General features: G+C 32.2%; 1 protein-coding gene and 1 non-coding gene across 2 annotated transcripts in view; both read left to right on the top strand.

The window, feature by feature from the left end:
• The window catches only part of PTPRQ (protein tyrosine phosphatase receptor type Q), a 165,476-nt gene that overhangs the window by 48,934 nt on the left and 91,529 nt on the right, over nucleotides 1–25,013 (top strand). The window contains exons 20-25 of the mRNA XM_039838923.1: nucleotides 3,779–3,947; nucleotides 5,310–5,600; nucleotides 5,870–6,145; nucleotides 6,520–6,671; nucleotides 10,486–10,627; nucleotides 13,551–13,820. Coding sequence (XP_039694857.1) covers nucleotides 3,779–3,947; nucleotides 5,310–5,600; nucleotides 5,870–6,145; nucleotides 6,520–6,671; nucleotides 10,486–10,627; nucleotides 13,551–13,820 — 1,300 coding nt within the window. The remainder of the gene's footprint in view (nucleotides 1–3,778; nucleotides 3,948–5,309; nucleotides 5,601–5,869; nucleotides 6,146–6,519; nucleotides 6,672–10,485; nucleotides 10,628–13,550; nucleotides 13,821–25,013) is intronic.
• Nucleotides 12,761–12,879, top strand: LOC120583476 (5S ribosomal RNA). The gene has a single exon (XR_005647797.1). It is a non-coding gene; the product is annotated as a 5S ribosomal RNA (ribosomal RNA).

Consider the following 25,013-nt stretch of genomic DNA (forward strand, 5'->3'; position numbering starts at 1 on the left):
ATGTGATTATTTAACTTGAGGTATACAAGGTTCTAGTGTCACACAGTTTGCAGTTGGATACTTTCTGGTATATGAATGAAAATAGTTATGAAAATAGCTAAAATGCATTTCATTTAGAGGTATATTTTAATTTTTCAGCAAAATTTCTTTATTACTCTAAACTAAATATTTCACAGAACTCTAATATATGAAAAGAATAAACTTGGAATTGTTGTGATTGAATCAAGAATGGGGGAAGTTGGAATATAATTTGAGAAGAAATACTGCAATTTACAGAATATGTACCTTAGAAACTATTGACTCCATATTGATTATGACTGGCTATTCTTATTTCTTTGTATCCTTTTAAGGAGGAGAATAGAAACAGATAAACCTTAGTCATTCCAAGTTGCCTAATTCTATTTGTGACTGACGACTCAAGTTTAGACATTAGAGTTAGTTCTTGTGAGCAGCAATCTCTGAGAATAAAGTTAGTTGCTATAGTGCATCTGTAGGGCAGTTTACACTAATGGATAAGATCAGAGCAGAATTTTGCAAGCTGTCTCAGGACTAACCCAGTAGTGAGTTCAAGAAGGTCTAGAAGTTGGTCCTGTCTTTACTTTGTGTTCAAGGCCCTCTAAGAATGGAGTCGTATAAGAAAGGAAGATCTTTTTGTTTCCTACTCTGTAAATCAGCAATTTTTGTTGTATGTTTTTGTTTTGCTCTATTTGTGGGAAAGAATGGGGATTAGTGTGCAATTTTCTTATTGTTATTTAACCACAATGCTGTTTATAAATGTAACAATGTCATTACATCATAGAGATTATTTGAATTGCGGATTTTTCTTTTTTCATGCATTTAACGAAAATATTGCAAAGTAGTGTCAGTAGTTCTGAATCTTAGCAAAACTTTTGCCCCGTACAATTTACTTTATGGCTTATATATAATTCCATTTTGGTTCTCTTTGTCCACATCTAAATAATTATGTGTAAACATCTAACAATAGTTTAACATGATCTTTATAAACCTACTTATTCAAACTTGGGTATATAATATGATTCATTTGCAATTCATCTAAGTTAGAAAATATAATCTTTTATTAAATAATCTAAAGAATGCTTTTAAGTGTGACAGCTGCAAGAAGGCACAGGCTAATAATGTTTAAACATTTTTCGTATGCTTGGAGTTCATCTCTGCTTTAATTTATTCCTAAGGTTAATGTTAAATGTAGCATCAAAATCTTCACTACCTAATTTTCTGCTTTAGATTGATTAAATAGAAGACATCCTCAAAATGAAAATTCTATAGCAGAATAAATGTATAGCTTTATTATTTCTCCTTCTTTGCCTTCTCTTTCTCACTGAACTGTGTAGAATATCTCACGCATGGCACATCATATTCTGCTTCCTTTTCCTGGTATCTGCTATTGTCTTAGCTCCTTTAAGTCATAGCAAACAACTTGAAGAAAGGGGTCATGTGACATTTATCTTTCCATCTCCTGAAATCCTCTTGTACTTCATCATACATAGATTTAATGCTCGATAAATATCTTAATTGAAAGAACATAAATTGTTATCATAGACCAACAACATTTTCGGTACTTAGTTACAATTTTGGAGCACTTGATTTTGTAGTGAAGTGATCTTTCCTTCTTATTTTGGGGAATTTAATCTCTCTACTACTACTTGGCAGTTTATCTTGTTCTTCCTTCAGTTGTTCACTTTGTATTTTGTATAGTGTATTAAGTCTTCTACATTTTAATTTTTATCCACTTATGTCATGTCTCAGTGTGCCTGACATTGTCTTATTGTTGTAGCCGCCAGCCCCCGAAAAACACACGGACCACCAGAAATCAGTGAGTTATAGGAAACACGCTCCTTATTCAGCCAGCTGGGTCTGCCAGGGGTACACAGACCCCAAATTAAGCAGCCCCGAAATGTAGAGTTACAGGGTTTTTAAGCCCTAAATCCCATTCCTCATTCTGTCTTAAACACAAAGGTCTATTTTTCTCTTATTCACTACCTGTCAACCCACAGGTCGGTTGTCCAAGCGGGGGTACAGAAGCAGAAAGCTTATTGTTAGAATGTTATGTTCCCATGGGTGATAGCCTATGTTCCCATGGGCGATAGCCAAGCAGTAATTTTCCAGCCAGCACATTATTATATGAAAAAGTGCTAAATAAATACTGGTTGATTAATCAAATTTGAAAAGTTTTTATTAAATACCTTGAGACTGCATTTATATACGCAAAAGAGTAAGCCTTAATTAGATAATTTGAGCCACAGGATATTTTTTCCAAAAATAAACAGATGAATGAAATAATCTAGATAATTAACCTAATTATAAATTTGTTACATGTCCGTGCATGTCTATGCATGTCTACGCACATTCAGTATGAATGACTTCTGGGTGATTCAAAATAATTTGTTGCTGAGTTGTCATCAAGGTCATAGGTAATCAAAATAAATTCTATGCCAAAGAAAAATTCAAAGTTGTACCAAAAAGCTACGTGAATATTTTAAGCAATACTTTATATAAGCCAGTTATTTCATGTGTAAAGTAGATGTGTTAGAAGATATTAAAGTTCACAGATCATATTTTGTGTGAGATCGTTATGTTTTAACTTGTCTGTTCCTAAATAAGTCACCACGAATTGAAGTAGATCTTTTCTTACTCTCACTCTTCCCCTCCCCAATCTCAAATATTGGCAAAAGAACCACAAAAACTTGCTGAATTTAATTTGTTTACACATTGCAGAGCCATCTTAACTATAAATTTTAGCCAGATTGCTTATCCTGTTATTAATTTAAATAAACCAATTACTATTTGCTTTTTTAAATTCTGTGCTGGACATGGTATTAATTGCTTTATGTGCTTTATATCATCTAATCCTCAAAAGCTCTCCGAGAAGTAGAAATGATTATTCCCATTTTATAGTTGAGAAAGGAGAAGCTTTGAGATGACATGGTTTATCCAGGTCTACTCTGCCAGAAGTGAATGCAGGTTTATAGGACTCTAAAGGGCTTTGTGTGGATTGGAACAATTTAGATTTCTCAGTGTAGATAGACCTTATTACAAAATTATCGACACTAATTGTCTACATGATATTTTTTTTAAAGTCTTTTTCTTTATTTTAAAATTGATTTTGTGTGTTTTGTGTTTAAAATTTGATCAGATAGAATATGCATAAATTCCCTAATAATTCAAAAAATGTCTTGGGACAAATGTAACTAGCAATCAGGCCAGAGAATTATAAAATTTCTCTTACTCTGCATCTAGCTGTCTTCTCTTTCCTCCCTATGAGCATAGAAGAAAAAGGAACCATTAAAGATGAATAATAATATCCACTTGAGTTAATAGAAAATGGTGAAGAGTTTCATAATTCCATCATTAATAGGAAGAAAAAAATTAAATTTTTATGATATTCCCAAACTTCTTTAAAATATATAGTCAGTGTTTAGAAAAATACTTGAATTTTCATAAGAAAACTGATAGTGATCAGCACAGTTGTAGCATTTTCAGTTGGCCACTGGACCGTCTCCATTACTAAGCTTAGAGATTTTATTCTTTGCTACTCTGTACGTGATTTTGTAATTAAAACTGATGCCATCTATTCCTCTTTTAGTACAAGCATATTTCCAGTTTAATTATTGCAATAAAAATGCTCTATATTGATTTTCCTCCAAAATTAACATATTAAAATAATGAGACACCAATTCATGGATAATAATTATTTTTAAATGTTCACGTATACTAAAATTATATTCTGAACAATTAAAACAATATGTTTATTTTTCAGAATTTTACACTCCTTGAAGTAACCAATGACTTTGACAATATGACCGTATCTGCAATAATAGATAAATTGGCAATATTCAGCTACTATACATTTTGGGTAACAGCAAGTACTTCAGTTGGAAATGGGAATAAAAGCAGTGACGTAGTTCAAGTATACACAGATCAAGACAGTATGTAAATGAAAAACATTTATTAATCTTTAAGAAGATTAATTTTAAAATTTATAATTTTAAAATTTATAATTATTTTATGACCTCTTTCTATCTATATGTATTGGGAGTAAAATCTATATTTTATTTAGGCACATTTAACTAGTCATTATAGAAGTTTGAAAATGCATTTTAATGTAGCTATAAAAGGCTATTATAATAGCCTTTTCTATTCATAAAAACCTCTACAATCCATTCATAAAAATTCTGTCATGTTTATTGCTTCCTAATATGTCACAGCCATCTGGTTATGGGCATGAAAAATACTGTTGCACACATGGATGAATTTTCTAATAGTTAATAAGCTCATCCATTTAAATCCACACAGGACTCTATGCAGCATCTTTGTTTTTATTGTATTTGTGACCAATATACCCAGAATATCTTCTTTTTTTTTTTAACCCCAGATTCTGCAGAATCTTGTTTGTGCTGAGTATTCAGAAAACTATAATGACTGAAGCTCTTGATTCATAGGTTTCAGCTTTGAGAATACAATGATACATGGATCATTGCCTTTTTCTTCTTATGGTCATTTCTTTTGTTCACTTATTTTTTAAAGGCTAGTCTCTCATCGAGAAGTGGTATTGGCCTATACTTCTGCTAAGAGTGAAATTCCATGTTTATTACCTTAAGATCATAAGCTGACAGGCGCTATAAATATGAGTGAATGTTTTCTTTGTTGCAACAATCTTTTAAATAGTTGACAAGTTGACCAACAGAATAAGTTATGATAAAGTATATGTTTACAGAGTCTTTATCAAAAGTGTTTTAGTGAATTATGTGGTCCATATCATTTCAGGCGTTCTTGCAGATCTCTCCCAAGATTTTTTATCAATCTATAACTTTTTTTCAGGATATGATAGCTTCATGAATAATAAACATGTTCTGTTCCCTTTTCCAGGTGAGAGGTCCTAGATGACCTCATATGTGCAATAAAGATAATATTTAGAAGACAAAAACTAAAAATACTGTATAGATTATATATATTATTAAATATTTAAATATCTGAGTATACAGATACACACAAATATGTGTACGTACATGCTTATAATCTCCATGTTGTAAGAGAGAAAAGCCAAGAGAATGTTATATAAAACAATTCTCATACATATTAAAGATGACAAGGTTTATTTTGAATGACTTTAATATTATTATTTAGAGAATATTTTTATTAGGTAATATTTATTACATCTGCATCTAACTAATGTAAGAGCTGGTGGTGTAATAGATGCCATTTCAACAATTATCTTCATTTTGTGAATTTGCTTAAATTTTTTTGAGGGTGACTGATAATTTTTATATTTTGCATGTTACCTATCATAGTACCTGAAGGGCTTGTTGGAAACCTGACTTATGAGTCCATTTCATCAACTGCAATAAATGTAAGCTGGGGCCTACCATCTCATCCAAATGGTCTAGTCTTCTACTATGTTTCTCTGAGCTTACAGCAGACTCCTCGCCATGTAAGACCACCTCTCATTACACATGAGACAAGCATGTATTTTGATAATCTGGAAAAATACACTGACTATATATTAAAAATCACTCCATCAACAGAAAAGGGATTCTCTGATATCTATACTGCCCAGCTACACATCAAAACTGAGGAAGATGGTAGGCTGGATTCTTTTATTGTCTATTAAGCAGATTGTTGGCATCCTCTTACTTATATTGCTTTCTGACAGAAAACACTATTCTTATAATTATATAGATTCTGTTTGGTCTCAGGTAATTAGCTTTTCAATAAATACAATAAACTCGAAGTTTCTTAAAATTAAAATGATTATCTGCTAATGAAATTAAGTATCATTTTTATTAAAGCCTCTTCTTTTTAATGTTAATTCACTTTTGTTTCATTTAATCTTCTTCTTTTTCTTTTATAGTCCCAGAAACTTCACCAATAATCAACACTTTTAAAAACCTTTCCTCTACCTCAGTTCTCTTATCATGGGATCCCCCAGTAAAACCAAATGGTGCAATAATAAGTTATGATTTAACTTTACAAGGACCAAATGAAAATTATTCTTTTATTACTTCTGATCATTATGTAATATTGGAAGAGCTTTCACCATTTACATTATATAGTTTTTTTGCTGCTGCAAGAACCATAAAAGGACTCGGTCCTTCCAGTATTCTTTTCTTTTACACAGATGAGTCAGGTAAGCCAGAATCCATCTTCCTTCAAATGATATCACTGTTGCGGCACTTGCTGTCATCTCTTTTTAAGGAACCTCATAGAAAATGAAAGCATATTTGATTGTCTATTTGTAACAGGCTTACAGCTATTCATCTAGTTTGCATAACGCTTTTCTATTTTTTAATTCAAACTTCAGAACAGAGTGTTCTGTTGAAAGCTACTTTGGAACTACTGAGTTCCAAGTACGAAAACAATACTTCTATTATTTATTTCCAAAATTAAATATGATCATTTTATACATCTTTCTTAACCAGCATCTTCAGGAAGCTAGAGTCACAATGATATTTGTATGTTAAAAAAATTATGATATAAGTTTTATACTGTGTTTTCCTGCAGTGCCTTTAGCACCTCCTCAAAATTTGACTTTAATCAACTGCACTTCAGACTCTGTATGGCTGAAATGGAGCCCGAGTCCTGTTCCAGGCGGTATTGTTAAAGTATATAGTTTTAAAATTCATGAACATGAAACTGATACTGTATTTTATAAGGTAGGTTGATTATAACAGTATATGTTTATTTCAAAAAGATTCAGAAATTGAATCAAAATCTTTTGACATGCAGGGGGAAAATGGACTGCTTTAAATTAAAAAAGAACCATCTTTTATAAAACCTTTTTTGTTTCCTATAACTCAAGGATGCTTGTGGAAAACACAGAAGATATTTGCCAGATATGGAAGCTGAAGACATTGTAGTGCAATTTACTTAGAAACTGTAACTTATGGATATCTACAATTTAAAAAATAATTGCACCATTTTGTTAATGCTGGAAAGTACATAGTAAATTTTTTTCAGACTAAAACCTGTTATTATCTTAAGTATAATATATTTCTATTTGTTGTTAAAAGAAGTACCAAGTAAATGGTTTTAGTCTTTTCAGAAAAGTCTTTATAATGGACTTCTGGTAATCTTCTCTGATAGCATTAATCCCACATGAATTAGTCTTTAAAGATATATCATTATTCTTTTACTTTCAATGCTAATTAGTTTATAACACTAAACACCTTTTCTCTCCTTCATTTTTAAGTTTCAGAATCAATGAAAAATGCCCAAAGAACTGATATAACAAGGGGTCTCAAATATACTTCTATGATTTTTAGCATTTAATCGCCAAAATATGTTATAGTACATAGCATTGATTTAAGAAAGTGTTCTTATTATTTTTTTCCCAAAGGCAAAGTGAAGCTGAATGCTTTTATTTAGTTATGGCAAGGAGAGTGCAAAAAATCTGCAATAAACATTGTCTCCAATATTATATGTATTACAATTTATTACGGATGGTAAATCATTTTTATAGCATGTGTAGCTTACAAAGTGAATAATAAAAATCAAGACCTGTGATTAAGTTTATGTCCTAAGAACAATAACTTTCTTTCTGGAAATCAAGATATTATTTTAAAATCTGATAGCCTGAGTAGAAATTGAATTATATTACTCCATAAATGTGGAATCTCTTTCCCAGAAGTGTGAAATTATATTACTGACACTAAGTCTCTAGCCCTCTAATATCCATTCCTGGTCTAATCTTAACATTTTCCCTTTTTTTTTTTAATTTTCTTTGTCTGAATGGGCCACTGGGAAATTGATGTCAAACGGGAAAAAGAAATTATTTTCTTAGTGTTATCACGTTCGTAGGGTAATTGTGTGCGTATATTGGAGTGTGGTTGTATATGTGTGGTCTTTTCTCCTCAGAAGAGTAGTCTCTAGCATAAACACCATATAAAGCATTTAGAACAATCCCTGGCATATGATAAAGGTGTTAGTATTGTTGTTAATATACATAGTTTTAAAAAGTACAAAATATCCATCCAACAATGCAGTAGCACTAAGCATAAAATGACATTATACCATTATCTGAATATGAGAATAAATTATATTCTAAGATTTTTAGACATTCTGTTTTCTCAATAAAAATGCTACCATTAATATTCCACTAGTAGCAAAAATATAATCTTTATACCATAAAGTATTGACTATATCATTTTTGGGGGGTGGAGGAAGTAGTTTTTGTTTAAAATCTATTTTTAGTTATTCCCTTTTGCATCTATTTACTCTTCCATTGATTTTCATAAACTTGTTTTCTTTTAAATTTCTTTAAATGTACTCGTACCATCTTTTTTCTTTTATTTACCTTTGAAATATTGTATATTATTTTAAAAATAATAGTGGATGTATTAAAGAGTTATCTACAAGGGTATTCATTGCAACATTTTTTAAATAGCAAAAAAATCTAATGCATAAACACATGCAACAATAATACACACAATCATCAGAAATAATATTGTAGAAGCCTGAAATGATTTATCACTTATCATTCAATAGTTCATCTGTTTCTTATCTATTAGATGCCATTAAGAATAACTACCATTGCTCATTTACAATTCTATAACTGTTTAGAAAAATTCCTAGCATATAGTAGTAACTAAGTTGAATCTATGTTGTGTTATTTTTAATTTCTTTTTTTAATTTTTTTAGCAATTCAACATAAGGCTTTAATAAAACAATAAAAAGTCAGGTTTGAGTGTGGAATATCAGACATTACTCAGGGTCTGCAATTGAAGATTGGCCTGAACATATTTCATAATTATTAAGAGCAAGGAGTTTGTTTGTTCCAGTATATACAAGGTCTAGGAAGCAATTAGTTTACAACATGAAATCTTTTTTTTCTTTCTTAACATCTAGTTTACGGTAACTAGTTCCTTTCCTCTATTTTGCTTTCTAAGTGTGTTTTCCTGTATTCTTTTCTATGTTTCATCCATATGCCATGACAATATCAGTTTCTATTATTTTTTTCTTAACATCTAGTTTACTGTGACTTGTTCCTTTCCTCTATTTTGCTTTCTATTCTTTTCTATGTTTCACCCTATGCCATGACAATATCAGATTCTATTATTCTTTCTTTTTATTTTTTCAAATTCTGTATGGGGTTGATATAGGCAAAAAAATCCAGAACCGCTCCAAATGTTTCTGCCATCCCAGTCAATCCAATGTGGTCCACACAGTGATCAATAAGATCCAGGTTTGCTGGAAACTCAGGTCACCTATACATACTGAAAGAAATTATTTATTCAGTAAAAAGTTCTCTTAAAATATGTTTAGAAATATCCCTCACTTATGTCTCCTTCTTACAACTATTTTTGTGTCAATCCATTTGCCATTCAGTATGCTACTCTCACACTTTTCATTATAAACTCAGTCATTTCCCTGGGTACTAGTCCCTTCTAATCTAAATCAAAATTACCCTCACTGTTTAATTTCTTCTCAATAAGCAGTTGTTTATAAATTTCTCTAATTAATATAAAAATTTCCTGATGACAGGGCCTATGTCTTACATATATTTATAATATCCTGGTTATCTAACAGTATGCTTTATACTAGAAAGTATGAAAAAAATGAAAGAAAATAGTGTAATATAGTGAGTTCTTAATATATGTCAATGACTTGTAAGAAAGTAATTTAAAATATGATGTAAGTACCCCAAGAGTTAGGATTCTTGCTAAATTTCTGCTACTGAAATGTTTAATAAATAAGTGAAAGTGTTTTAAAATTTGGGTTGGATATAATGCAATAGTCTTAAAATTATACCATACCAGAGTTTGTCTTCGCTTTCCATAACTGCTCTCTTGGTTAGGACAATTATCCTTGGATAAAGATTTCATACTTACTGGTAAAATTTTCTATGAGAAAGTGTATTCTTCCTTGGGCAATTGTGCTGTTTTGTTTTTTTCCTCATTCTCCTAAGAATTGTGTCAAATTAGAAATTTAGGAGTCATCTGGGAAAACTCATAGTTTAAGCTTCAGAGGAGCAGAGATTTTGTTTTATTCACTACTGTATTCCCAGTGCCTAGCATACAGTAGCTGAGGAATAAATTAATTTACATAGAATGTCACTGGGTACTTAAAATAAATTTAGGTGAATTCAAGAAAAAACAAGTATCACAGCTCTAAATTGGATTTAAATTGGGGACTTTACTTTTAGCAAATTTAAAAAAGTAATTGGTGTATAATTACAAGTAAAAATCTAGGAGGTAAAATGAAAACAAAATTATCTAGCTTTTTTTAAAAATGGTAATTACAAGATTCTTCAGGGCTGAGAGAGTGCTCAGTTTGTCCCTGAATCATCAGTTGAGCACACCCTATGCCAGAAAAAAGTGTTTAATATTTGTTTTATTTTAATTAAAAATACTCATGCTTATTAAATCATAGGTTAAACATAGAAGGCATAACTTCAATGTGTAAAATATTTCTGTAAGAAACAAACTTTTGATGATGCATTGTGACTAAGAATTTTTTTCTGCTTTTCAGAATATTTCAGGTTTTCAAACTGAAGCTAAACTTACTGGACTGGAACCAGTCAGCACCTATTCTGTCAGCATATCTGCCTTTACCAAAGTTGGAAATGGCAATCAATTTAGTAATATACTGAAATTCACAACCCAAGAATCAGGTTAGACACAGTTATTTAAATCTGAAGTATTTCATTTTATATTTAACCCTTTTCCCTTTCCTTTCTCAGTTTATGTGATTAAAGTATCATTATTTAATAGTCCACTCAAAGGCAAATTGAATTTCAATGCTTTAAAGCAAGGCTGAGTCTTGTCTACAATCAAAATACATACATATCTGTGTATGTATATATTTACAGATGTTCTTTCCTTTTTGAGAAAGTTGAAATAAAAGACTAGTTTAAAAAAATGAAGGCTTCTAGATATTTGTGAAAATTATCTAATTCTTAGGGCCATCTGAGATAGCTGGGAAAATTAAAAGAAGAAATGAACCAGTAGTCACTTTTAAAAGGCCGAGTGATATTTTCATGAATTGATGTCTATGATTGTTTTCAGAAGATGTGTTGTGACATTTAAAGATCACTAGTCACTATGTAAGCTTCTACTTTCCCACAGTCCATCTGTAAAACTTGAAGTGGACTATGAAGACTATGAAATACCATTGGTCTAATTAAGCAACTTACCTATGTGTCACATACATGCCATAGCTCACCTTTGTTTGTGTACTAAATAGTATTCATTTATGACCTATAATAGTGTCTTAGATATGTACTTTTCTGCCACTCACCTAGACCATATGTTTAAAGGCATGTCTTCCTTACCTTTTTTTTTTTTTTTTTTTGGTCAATGATTATTTCTTCTTTGTACCTCTGGATGCATTTCCTCTTGTTTTAGTAAACCTTTAAATTGAAATTAGAGACAACTCATGGATAAATTAATAATTTTTGCATTAATTTATGGATACCTGAGAATTTTTTATAGCATGCCTATAAGACAGGCTAAGTAAATAGTATTTATAGTGGATAAAAGTGTACACTCTGAAGTCATTGTCTGGATTTTAATCCAGGCTCTGTGACTTAGTACTTGAATAACCTTGGGAAAACCCTTTGACTTCTCTGAAACTCTACATCCTTAATTAAAAGGAAATATCATCAGATTATTGTGAAAAATATTTGAAAAGATCCATGTAAGACATTTGTCAGAGTGTCAGACATACAAGAAGTGCTCAAAAAATGTTACTGTTACCCTTATTCCCATATTGTAGATGAAGAAGCCATGATTCAGGCAGATTAGATGAAAAGGGCTAAGAAAATTAGTGAAGAAACTGATCTAGAACATCAGCCTCTGACCTCCAGTGAAGGGTGGACGTGACTGTAGGAAATACATACTCTGAATGAGTAATACTATATAAAAATGTTAAACCTATAAGGGAAAAAAAACATTTTAATAATTTATACACATATTAGGTTAATAAAATCAAGGCTCATCTTGTAGACAGTGCTTGGTAAACCAATAAACATTTTATCAGTAAAATAAAATATTTCCATAAAATTCTATGCCCTAATTGGTTAAATAAAAGAACATTTTCAAGTTTAAGGGTTATAATATCAGCTGGTTAATTAATCACTTTTGGTACATAGAGTAAGTGAAATACATGCTCACAAAATCCTGGTTTATGTACTAAACTTAAACAAGTTGTCAACTGTCTCTTGTTAACTTATTTTATGAAAATATTGTTATATGTTTTTAAAAATAAGGAAGCAAATAATTAATGTTGTTTAATTGCCAGAACCCTGGATTAGCCGAGAAACTATCGTTTTAAAAAATTTTAAATGCTACTGATCCCCTAAGTATTTTTCTTTAGGCCTGATGCCTTTATCTTATAGCAAAAGAAAGTTTTGTAAAGATATAAATTTAGGCCAGACAAGAGAACTGTAGGCAAGTCAAAAATCATTTGAGTTTTCTTTAAATAACTGTTTTATATGATGACAGCAAGTTGTTTCCTTTCACTACTTGTCTGTAATCCATGAATTGACTCTGTGCCAATTTTCCTTCTAGCATCCTCTTTTTACCATAATAGAAAAAGCTATGCTAACATTGGGGGGCATTAGATAATTAGACATTTCCATGAGAAGTAACCAGTCTCTTCAATCTGTAATCATTTTGGTGGGCTGGGGTATTACTCTTTAAGCAGGTCTACCAGATAGAGTAGACCTCTGAGAAACTGAGTTACTTCCACGTAAATTCAGGGAAGTTCTAGAACAACCTTGAACTGAATTAAAAAGTGGAGCTGGGTCTATGGCCATGCTACCCTGAACAGGCCTGATCCCATCTGATCTCAGAAGCTAAGCAGGGTCAGGCTTGGTTAGTACTTGGATGGGAGACCACCTAGGAAAACCAGGTGCTACAGGCATAAAACATAAATAAGTAAATAAGGGATTGTGAGCTGACAAGGTCCTTGCAATTGGTGAGGTCAACCAAGGGTTTCCTTGCCTAAGGAAAGAAACAAAAACAAAAACTAGAGCTGATTTAAATCTTCTCTCCAACAATTTTTAAAAAGTACTGAGGAATCAGGTCTTCACGATTCTTCCAAAGAAGGCTTCCAAATGTAAAAGCAAACCCTCCAAATTGGTTACATGTTTGCTAGTACTGTTAGGCCCAGATGTGCCCCATCAGGGAGGCACCCGCATCTATATTTTGCATAAAAAGATTCATTATAAAGTATTGCTAAGACTGCTCCTTTTCGATGAAGAGATAGAGAACAGGATTTAATCACTGCCTGAGCTTGAAGCTATAGAGTTGCTTCTGAGGATCTGAGGATTTGATTGTTGCTTTGGCCTAGGAAAGTATTCAGTGATTGGTTCAATATTGTAAGGATTAACAGATACCAAAGAAAATAGGCTAACTGCTATTTGATTCAGCCTTTGTTAAGAACTTTTTGAGCATAAATTGAAAGGTTGATATGTTAATTTTTTATTCTGTCTCTATTCCTACATATGATTTTATCTAACAATCACATAATTAAATGATTTATCTACTACATGTGTATAAATTTTAACTTTAGGCATTTGTTTATCTTTTAAGTTCCAGATGTTGTACAGAACATACAATGTATGGCAACTAGCTGGCAGTCAGCTTTAGTGAGGTGGGATCCACCCAAAAAGGCAAATGGAATAATTACACATTATATGATAACAGTTGAAAGGAATTCTACAAAAGTCTCTCCCCAAGATCACATGCATACTTTCATGAAACTTCTTGCCAATACCTCATATGTCTTTAAAATAAGAGCTTCAACCTCAGCTGGTGAAGGTGATGAAAGAACATGCAACATCAGCACGCTACCTGAAACAGGTAACCAATATGAAACAGGTAATTTATCTGAAAGAGATAACTAACTTGAAACAGGTAACTGTTCTAGATTGTGTCATACATTTGTCAATACCATTTGTAAACGTTATAGCAAATTTATACAAAGATATTAAAGAAATGTTAAAAATTACAACACATACTTTTTTTTTATCCCATGTGTTACCAGAGTATTAAGCTGTGTAGTATGTTGATCTTTCTCTACATCACTGGGAGACAGAAAGGAGGAAAGAAAAGAGAGAAAATCTGCTTTATTATGTTTCCGTGAATATTTATTTTTTATTAATCCAAAATCCAAACTTACTGAATTATGCTTTTTATGATAATTTAAAATAGAGAACAAACATGTAAACTTTTGAATATCTCTTTTTTTCTTAATCGATTTTATGGAATTCTAGATGCTTCCCTGAATTCCAGAGCTGGAGTGCCAGACTCTCTTGAATCTACTTCTACTCTCTATACCAGACTTCATTTTTTATTTTATTTGAACAAAAATATCCAGGTCACTAAGACCTAGTCTACAAAGAAAACTCTCACTCTCTCTAACAGTGATTTGTCCTATGTCATAATCTTCATCTTCTGCCTTCTCTAGTATCATACTTTCTCATATAAATGAAAACCTGATTCTTTCCTGAGAATACCATTTCCTGGTGGTTTTCCCCAATGGGGACTGTGCATATTGGCATAATTGTTTACCTCTGGCACATCTAGCACCTCTATCTTGGAAACATCTTTGAACTCCTTTCTCCTTTTGAAATCAACATCACCCAATTGTACTCCATTTTTCTACCCTTGAGACTGTAAACCACAGAACTTCGAGACACAATACCTTCACTCTGCTTTCGGCATCCCGATCAGCATTCTTTGCTTCTCTTCTTTCCAATGCAACATTTCTTCAGATTTCAGTGTTCTCCCTATTTGGCTGTAATGGACGCATTTCAACATTTTTCTTTGATCCTTAGATCTCGAACCATGTAATTGTGACTCATCTGCCAGGAGATTGTCAACTCTGAGAGTATCCTACTGTTTGTCTTCACCAGATACTGGCTGATGAACAGTGCTAGAAACAAATAGAAATGGTTTTACCTTTTTCAGCTATAAATTCACCTACTCTAACTCTCCCAGGCGCTCCATAGTCTTCTATACTTCCTTTGATTACACTCTATCAATTTTCCATAAAAAAAATTCAGCTCTCATTCTGAACATAGTTTACTCCCATTATCATCCATATTTGATGTTATCATTGATTTTACTAATAATATCAAAGATACTGATTTGCTCTCCTTGAAATTTTACCCATACCTTTATTTACACTCTCCAGATATCTTTTCTCAGCAATATCATTGCCTTTCTCCTCTCAGGAATGTAGATGCTCATTTTGTTTCAATCTCATGTCTCCTCTAGAACATTATATCATCAATTCAGTCTACCTTTTCCTGTATTTTGTCTTTTCTCTCTCTCTCTCATGCACACATACATGACTGCCATGCATGCATGCACACATACACATTGTTAGAGAATTTCAACTGAGGATCAGGTTGGTATATCAACCCCAAACATATTCGAAATAGAATCTATGTTACAAGAATTCTCCTTCTCTTTCTCACTTTTCTATGCCTGTTCTTTATAATAAATTGGACACTAAATCTTTTTATCTCCCATCTCTGCTACTCATAATCAGCTCTTATCACTTCAGTCGCTACCATGGCTCTGCAATTTGCCCCTTCTTCATCTTGACTGCCCCAGTTTCATAGCAGACTCTTGTTGCTTCCTGTAATAATACCCTCAAGTAGGCTTATCACCCATACTCATCCAGCCTGCCCACCAGTCTCATCTCTCCATCCACTTACTTTGATTGAAGTAATCTTATACACAATTTAGAGAATTCGTATGTTGGCAGTTGAACTTTATTACCTGAACAGTAAGAATTATATATGTAGATTTGGGTATCTGAAACACAGAGGTGATAATGAAAGTGTGTAGAAGCTCAGAACACTCCGAATGTTTTACTTGTTTTCATTGTCTACAAAATACATCCCGGAATTCATCACCAATTAGAATCTGGCTTCTGTCTAGCTTTTCATTCATATGTCCCTCCACTACATCTCTTCATACAGCTGATGCCTGTAGCCACACTTCATTTATTCAGCAGATTTTATTTTATGTATTTAATTCAAAAATAATTATTAAGCACCTGTTATGGGCTAATAATTGATTAGATTATCTTCCTTAAACATATCCAACATTTTTTTTTACCATCAGATTGCTTTACTTCCTGCAGCTGTATTGTCTTTCTCTCTTTCTATGTCACAAAAAAAGTTGTTTATTCTTAAAAGCCCATCTTAAATGTGTGTTTAAAGCTACAGATTCCTAGACTTTATCCCGGACTTGCTGAATCAAGGCCTCAAGAAGTAAAGCCGAAGATCCTGTACTTTAAAACATCTCTCCAGGTGATCTGGTGCTCTGTACCTTTTAGGAAGTACTGGAGTAGATTACCTAGGAACTTTGATAGCAGGTGATGTGTAGCAGTGAGGACAGGCAAACAGTGTCAGATAGGTCCAGAAACAGGTGGCAGGTGTTTCCTCATGGGTGGGCAGCAGCAGATCGTTGGTAGGCAGAGTTAGGGAGAAGGAATTATGTTCAAATCCAGGCAAGAGTTCTATATCAGGGTGGTCTAGCACCAGGTAAAATAGTCTTGATCTTTGGACAGGAGGTGAGTCTTAAGAACTGGGGAAAAAAGATAGCACAATAATTCTAAGATAAATGAGAGGATCAGGACTCTGAAAACAAGGAAAATGACTAGTTATTACTGAGTCCACTGGTACTCAAGGTGACTGCTTAGTCACAGGAATGAAGCAGAAGTTCAGTTAGTAGAACCGAGACACATAAAGTGCAATATATGCACTTGATGTAGAGCTACCTAATTAAGGTTCTGGTCTTTGTAAAAATTCCTTGAATTAAGAATTCGAATTTCAATTCGGATCCTAATTCAAGAGTAAAAGACCACATGATGGAGTTTGAAGGGATGCTAAATCAATAAATTAGGCAGATATTAGACATGTCGTATGGTGTGCTATGTATTCCCTTACTACTAAAGACAAATGTTTCTCAAAGTTTGGACTTCTGACTCCCTACATCAGAATGGACACCCCTGAGGTCCTACTCCAGGCTGATGGAATCAGAATTTGAAAATTAAGATTCACAGATCTTCATTTAAACAAAACATGTGGATAATATAGTGCTGAAAATTGAGAACCACTCTATTCCATTGTAAATTCTTTGCTTGTGGGGATTACATCTTATTTGACTTCATTTTACTCACTGTTCCTAGCAGAGAGCTTGGACATTATAGCCACTCAAATGTTTGTAGAAGAAAGAAATGAATTGTTTCCCTATGAAATTCATAATTTTTATAAGGTTTTCTTTTTACTTCATTAGAATATTTTATTTTCACATTTCCATCAGGCAAAATTATAGATATTTTCTCTCAGACAAATATAAAAGTTTTTTTTTAATTGAGGAAAGTCGTTCATATGAAACATGAGCATTAATTGCAGCTTCCAAAATATTTAAATAATTTTTTCATCTTTAAAATTAAGTTTTAGGTCTAGTACGCAATTATATTTATGATTACAATATTTATTAGGTAAATAAATTGCTTTCATTCGAGTTCACATGAATTGTTTGTTGATGAATCAGATATAAGATGAGATATGTAAGTAAGAACTAGAGATTCATTGTTCAGAATGGAAACAGTTTTATAGCTGTTGCAAACTTGTAATTTATAGTAGTCTAAGATTAGTCACAGTGTATAGGCAGCTCTGAGTCACTGACTCTGTGCTTATTTTTGACATAAAGTAAAATTAAATTTGGCTCACTCTCTCACTGACTAGTGTCTGACCTTAACATTCCTTACAGGGCTTATTGGGTGTTTTTCTCTGTAAACTTGGTCATATCTGAGCACAGTTAAACATGCATCATGATGATTGAGTTTATGAGGAGATTAGTGTTTGGTGTCTAAGCTGATTCCCTTGTCACAGTCAAATATGTTGGAAAAGGGAAAATATAGATGAAGGCCCCCGAACTTGGTACTTTTAATAGCATTTTATGTCAAAATAGATCACATGTACCAATAAAAACATTTTATAACAAGTTCATGTGCCCGTAAGACAACTTTTAGAATTTTAAATTAGTTCAGAGTGCATGCACTTATCCATATTATTTTCAACTCTTAGTAAATGTGGTGATTTAATATTGAGTTTTAAAAACTTGTTCTTTTTTTCTGGAAGATAACTTTACAGTTCGGATTTATTCAAAGCTTTTCCAAGTTCAATAATTTAAAATCAAAAGAGAAGAGTAATCTAGGTCCTTCGGATGCCCAAAACTTAATTGAGGGAAAGTGAAATATGCAGCTATAGTTTCTAGGAGTGTTCTTTTCTGCATTAATTTCTTTATTAGCTTTTTGTGAAGAGGAGGTATCAGATACCTATAGAGACCCACTGGAAATCCACTGAACTTGCAATTATATTAATGATACAGTGTGATTGAATGAGAATATGTTCAATTTTCCTGTTTCTTTTTTTCTTCTTCTACTTTTGGTTCTTTTAATATCTCTACTATTTAATAGCTTACCTGTAAATTCTCTATCCTCTTCTACAAAGCCTTGACCACCATTCTAAGAACTACTTAAGACATGTATTTGTTGTGCACTTTATTTGGATCCCTATTTTGTGGACCTCTTTGAGCAGTGCAGAGATTAGTGGGAAAACTGCCATTATGACTAAATCTGATCACCATTTACCAGGTTTTCTAAAAATAATGTATTTATGTATTTTATAAGAATTCAGATGATTTTTAAGTACCATTTAACAGATTGAGTGGAGGTGGTAAAAGTGTTTCTTGGGGTTGCAAATTAATTCACTAACTTAAGAGTTCACTTTGTCCTTTGACTGCTTCCCACTGACATTGCTCTCCTTATCCATCTCCTCATTTGAGATTAGAAGTCAAACATGCAGGAAAATTGCACAATCCTATTTGTTCTTAAGCAAGTGAATTGACATGTTCTACTTACTAGTCAGTAATTGCTGAAAGCACAAAAGCCATTATAGTTGCCTGTCACAAATCAGAGAGAAATACCTATTCTTTAGAAATTGCTATTCTAATTGAAATTCAAGTATTTTATAAAATAACTTTCATACAGATTTAAGTTTTAAATATAATACTTTTCTTAAGAGTGAACGTCAAATGAGAAACATTTTTCATACATGTAGTGTGGTTGACATTTGACCAGTATATTCTTATTTAATGCTTACTATGTGCAGGCTCTGTTTTGGGGGTTCAAGACCCAAGTTTTAATTTTGAATGGCATTGGTGATCTCTGCTCTACATGACCAAATAATCTCACCATTATTGTAATACCCAATAAGTGTAACGCAATTAAGTACAAACCCCATTGGTAGCTTCTGAATTGCTTTATAGGAGAAGCTTAGACTCAGTAACCTAATTGGAAGATGATGATATGGTCTTGAACCTTGAATTTCACAGCCAAGTACACAATATTTAGTTGATTGCCTGACATAGATCCATAAAATAGCCAAGTTTTCTAAATATTCTTTTTTGTTGTTCTTCAATATGCTATGCTATGAGTTCTTCAACTGTGCATGTCAAAGAATATCTTTATATTTATTTGACCTTTTCAGATGGTAGGGGTTAAGGAGGTCTGAAGATTATGGGTATGCTAATGCACTCATGGTGAACCACCCTGTGGCACCATCACTATTCATAAAAATAGTGAGACTAATAGATAGAAGAGAGTAAATAGGAATTCTAAGACAGCAAGAACACACTGTGGAATACAGCAATATAATACAAGGGATCAAACTGGAATGAAAGCATGACTAGAGTAGAGGACATTGTATTGGAAAGAGTGTAGGAGAAGACTTTGAATAACTAAAGTGGACCTTACTCTTCTCTTAGTTTTACGTAATTACAGCAGAAGCTTGATGATAATGTCATGCAAAATTGGACACCACCAAATTTTGAGTAAGAAATGACATAAGTAATTCTAAAATTAGTGATTGTTTTTGGCCATTTTCCTAAAACACTGGAGTATTCTCTTTAGATGGAGAAGGATTTGTTTATTACATATTTACTGAGCCTCCCAAGTCACCAAAGAATAAATTCCACAACCATTTCAGTTGCCCATGAGGTCCTTTTACAATTCAGCACTTTCCCTCTCCCTCTATATATAGAGATATAGATATAGATGATATTGATATAAATATAGATAGATATAGATATGTCTCCTCCTTCATCTTTTAAAATTTATTCTCAAATGCCACTTCTTCAAAAGAGTTTGACTTATTTATGATTGAACCTCCTTCCAGCTAGAATTTTCTTCCCCCTTTCCTGCTCTGCTTTTTCTCTATTATATGTATTATTGCCTATGGATCTGTCCTCATGACAATGCATGCTTCATGTAGACAGGAATTTTTCTTTTCTATTTCCAGTACCTAGAAATGTGTCTGACACACAGTTATACTCAATGAATATATTATGAAAGAATGAATGGATGAAATGATCAACATACAGGCCTAAAAGAATAATAAGCACAAAGTAAACAGCCAGTATACGTACTTTGGATGCCTTAAGTAGAAACTTCAGCCACAAAATTATTTTTAGACAATTATTTGGTAAACTATCTAAGAAAGGCACTACAATCAAGAAAGGAAAAGAGGATAAGTCCAAAGCATGCTGAAGGAAGAGAATAGTAAAAATAAGAGCAGAAATCAATGAAATTAAAAACAGAAAAACAGGAAAAATCAGTGAAACAAAGAGCTAGTTCTTGAAATGATAAAATTGACAAGCCTCTAGCTAGCCTGACAAAGAAAAAAAGAGAGAGGATACGGATTGCCAATATTTAGTAATGAAACTACTACAGACACTACAGACATCAAAAGGATGATAAGGGAATAATTTTAACAACTTTACACACATAAATTTTACACCTTAGAGGAAATGAACTCATTCTTCAAAAAGCATAACAAGCACAGCTTACTTAGTATGAAATAATTTGAGTAGCCTTATAACTATTAAGGACATTAAATTTGTAGTGGTTTCCTTTGATACCACCCTGGTAGGAAAAGGGAGGGCACCTCTCCATTGCTGCCCTGTGGAGGTAGAAATCAAGTTTCCTACAGCCTCTTTTGATACCCAAGGGGAGGAAGCTGGGTTGGCGTGGAAAAGTAGGCCTTCCCTGAGGAGGCTTCCTGGCCCTAGCCTCATTACTCTTCCCTATATGTTCTCCACTGATATGATGGAGGAGTCTGGTTACTTCTAGAAAGGGTGAAACTCCTGGCTCCCTATTTTGTCTTCTCTGACCTCACCGTATCAAGGATGGTTGGGGTACTTCATTACAGTATCATAAGACCTGAAGACTAGCTTCCCTATTTGACCTTTGATGTCATGGGAGGGAGTGTTTCTTCTATTTTCTGTGTTTTTGGGGTGGAGCTGTTATTATCCAAAAATTTTCTGTCTTGTTAGGCTGCACTTTCTGTTTTAGCTAGAGAGAGAAGGCTTTGATTGGTGCTTTTTTGTCCTGAGCTGGTTGATATTTCCAGATTGCTGGCTTCTGGGATATATGAATCAAAACAAAAAACAAAAAAAACAGGGAACTCACCACTGTGTTATTCCTTGAGTACTGGGTTCCCTTATTGCTCTGCCTTCTTCTCTCCACATTTCAGAGTCGTCTTATGTCTGTTTTATGTTTAATGTGTATAGTTTTAGTTGTACTTAGTGAGAGGAATAGGAAGAGTACATCTACTCCGTGTTCTTCAAAGCAGAATTCCATTCATGAGATATGTTTACTACCTATGCATAGAAACCTTTTTATCCATCAATTCAAAATCAAGTTATTCAGTACATATGAAGTAATATATGGAGACTACTAGGAAGAATATGATGAGACAAATTTACTTCATGTCCTTTTAAAATTTAGAACTAATAATTTTAGATTTCATTAGTTTGCAGTGCTAACCTTACCTAGTCATTTCATTTTGCAAACTTGAGAAATGAAGCAAAGAGGTTGTCTACTTAGTGTGGTATAACTAATTATTAGCAGAACTCACTAATTCAGAACTTTTTCTATGATCCTGTGATGCCTTCCTTACCTTAGAAATTCAATAAATCATTTGTGTTTATTGGAATCAGAGTAGTTTTTATCCATTACTTCACAATCTCTAAATAGAGTCATTATGGAGTGAGAAAATTCAGGTCCATTATACGAATTTCCTCATTTATTTCTGCAGACATATTTACAATGTAAGCATATACATACTTTTCCCCAAATATGGATTTAAAATTCAGGAAAACTAAATTTCTATTATCAAATATGTGCTTAACCTATAATATTAAAAATACTGTGAGTTAACATGATAAGATCTTTAAAATACTGAAGCAAAATACATTCCGGGCAATTCCTAAAGGTGCTAAGCACATATCAATTTTTTTACCCTGGATCAATTCTAAAGGTGTAATGCCTGCTATTATGAAATTGTCTTAGGTATCAAATTATAAGTTATAAATTTAAAAGTCCTTTTAAATAGAACTCCTTTTGTAAGAAATGAATTTGAGTTACTCTGTGTAATTCTCCTTGACCCCACTGATGCTCTAATACCTTTCATTAAGTGGACTTCAGGCATTCACTCTTTTCTTCATCCTAACTCCAGCTAAAGCCAGCTGTTCTTGAAGCAGCATTTTTATTAACTTATTTAGGAACTGGGATATATCTTATTACACTATTTTCCATTCCTCTCCTATGCAGCTGTAGCTGATACTTTTCATAACAGCCTTTACATATCAACCTCCTCCCCCATTTCACCCCATTTTTTTCTTCTCTTTTACTTCCCTTTTTAAGTAAATTAAGCATGTGTGTGTGCATGCTAAAGTCCTCTCTCTTTCTTTCTTTCTTTCTTTCTTTCTTTCTTTCTTTCTTTCTTTCTTTCTTTCTTTCTTTCTTTCTTTCTTTCTTTCTTTCTGGTAATATATTACTTGCAAACTTCAGGAATGTGTGTTGTTTCTATAAGAGTATAGACTTCGGGGAAAAATATTTATTAATGTATAAAAACTCAAAATGTTGAATAAATGAATTTTAAATTTTTATTAATAATATTACATTAATTTAGACAGTTTAAAAATCAAGGCAATATGAATGTAAATTTGAACAAATAGAAGGTTGTGCAAATTATTCTTAATAATTTGTGAAATAGTGATTTTCAAATATTACAAGTTTCATGGTATACAAAAAACCAACTTTTGTAGAAGAAGCTATTCTATAAATATGACATGCATAAATAGCAGCCATTATATGATTAAACACTTTCAAAATTCAAATAAAATGTAACATTTCTTAGTATATTAATGTCATCGTTGTAACTTGAATTTTCATGACCTATTATACACTGAAACCTTGAAAAAAATTACCTACTAGTTCTGTGCCTGGATACCTTATTATGAAGAATTATTACTTTAACACTATTTGCAATGTTAGAATAAATATTATTTTATATAGATCGCAATAATGAAATCTACACCAATTAAAGAATATATTAAAAATCAGTAACCCAATTTTCTGAAGTCTGCTACTAATTAAACTAGCCTACTTTAGATAGGATTTTTTAAAAGCCAAGATTCTATTTGTAATTTTTAAAATGTATCTATATTAATATTTATTGTGTATGAGAGATCTAACATTTTTAAAGTTTAGACTTGAAATTTAAAATGAACTTTTTATTTAAGGTGTTATTACAGAGAAATGGTTAACTATACAAAACATGCTCCCTAGAAGTCAGATTGAATGTTATTTTCAGATGTACTGTAAGGAACTTTGCCTGCAGTTGAAACACTTACCAAAAGATAGTTGAAAGTAGTTGTTGACCTACTTGGACTAATCCTGTAAGTCTTCTTTTCTAGTATGGATATATAAGATAGACATATTGTTTTTTCTATTTGTTAGAAAGTATCACCCTCCAGTATTTTAAATTTCTATATAAATATAATATATGACTTATTTTGAATATTATTGATACATTTTTAGGGAAAACTTTTTTCTTTTTATGTTTTTATCATTTCATTTTTTACTGATGGGGAATTATTTCATATACACAGTACGCAGAACTTAGATGTACAATTTGGTGAGTTTTTCCGAAGGCACACACCCATGCAGCCACCACTCAGCAACATACAGAACATTTCCGTCTTCTGCAGACAGTTCCGTTGCACACCTATTTCCCGAGGCAACCACTGTCCTGATTTCAGTCTGCATAGATTAGTTTTAGTTATTCTTGTGCTATATGTACTCTTTTATGTCTGGTCTATTGCTTTGAACATAATTGTGAAACTCATGTTGTTGAGGGTTTCGGTAATTTGTTTTTTTTTTTACTGAGTCATTTTCTATCATGTGACTCTCCCATTATTTGTGTCTGTTTTCTTTTGATGGACATGTGAATTGTCTCAAACTAAATGTTATGAATAAAACTGCTATAGATATTTTTGTATAAATTTTTTTTCTGTGGAATTGCTGGGTCATAGCCTAGATACATGTTTAACTGTTCAAGAAACTGACAGTATTCTAAAGTGGTTGTACTATTTTAAATACATACCCAACAGCAATGTATGAGAGTTTTTTCTAATTATTTCTCAGCACCAGCAGAATCTGTGTTATTTTTAATTTCAGACGTTCTAATTGATGTAAAAAAATTTCAATCTTTTTATAAGTTTAATTTTTATTTCAGCGATATTGATGATGTTAAATTCTTTAACATGGTTATTGACCATTCAAAGACAAGCAGTCTTTGCTTTACATGGTAGTATGGGACTATAAACTGAATCTGTGCAAAGCAATTTTCATAATCATGATAAAAATTATGATATTCTATGGTCTTCAAAAATTTTGACACTACGTTAAAAACTCTTGCTGTCAGTTATAAATACATAGAAAAATGAAAAAATAATAAAACCAATATTTATTTAGTACACTGTAATTTAAAATGTTGGAAATATTGAGAAAGTTTTTGGTTTCTTTGTAAAAAAATTATAAAGGGTGGTTGCTTCATTTTTCTCATTGTTTAAGTTACAATACAGAGAGAGCACCTTTTCTATGACTTGGCAAATTTTTATATC

The sequence above is a fragment of the Pteropus medius genome, unplaced genomic scaffold (genome assembly GCF_902729225.1).
Source record: "Pteropus medius unplaced genomic scaffold, Ma_sr-lr_union100, whole genome shotgun sequence".
In the NCBI taxonomy this organism is placed as follows: Eukaryota; Metazoa; Chordata; class Mammalia; order Chiroptera; family Pteropodidae; genus Pteropus; species Pteropus medius.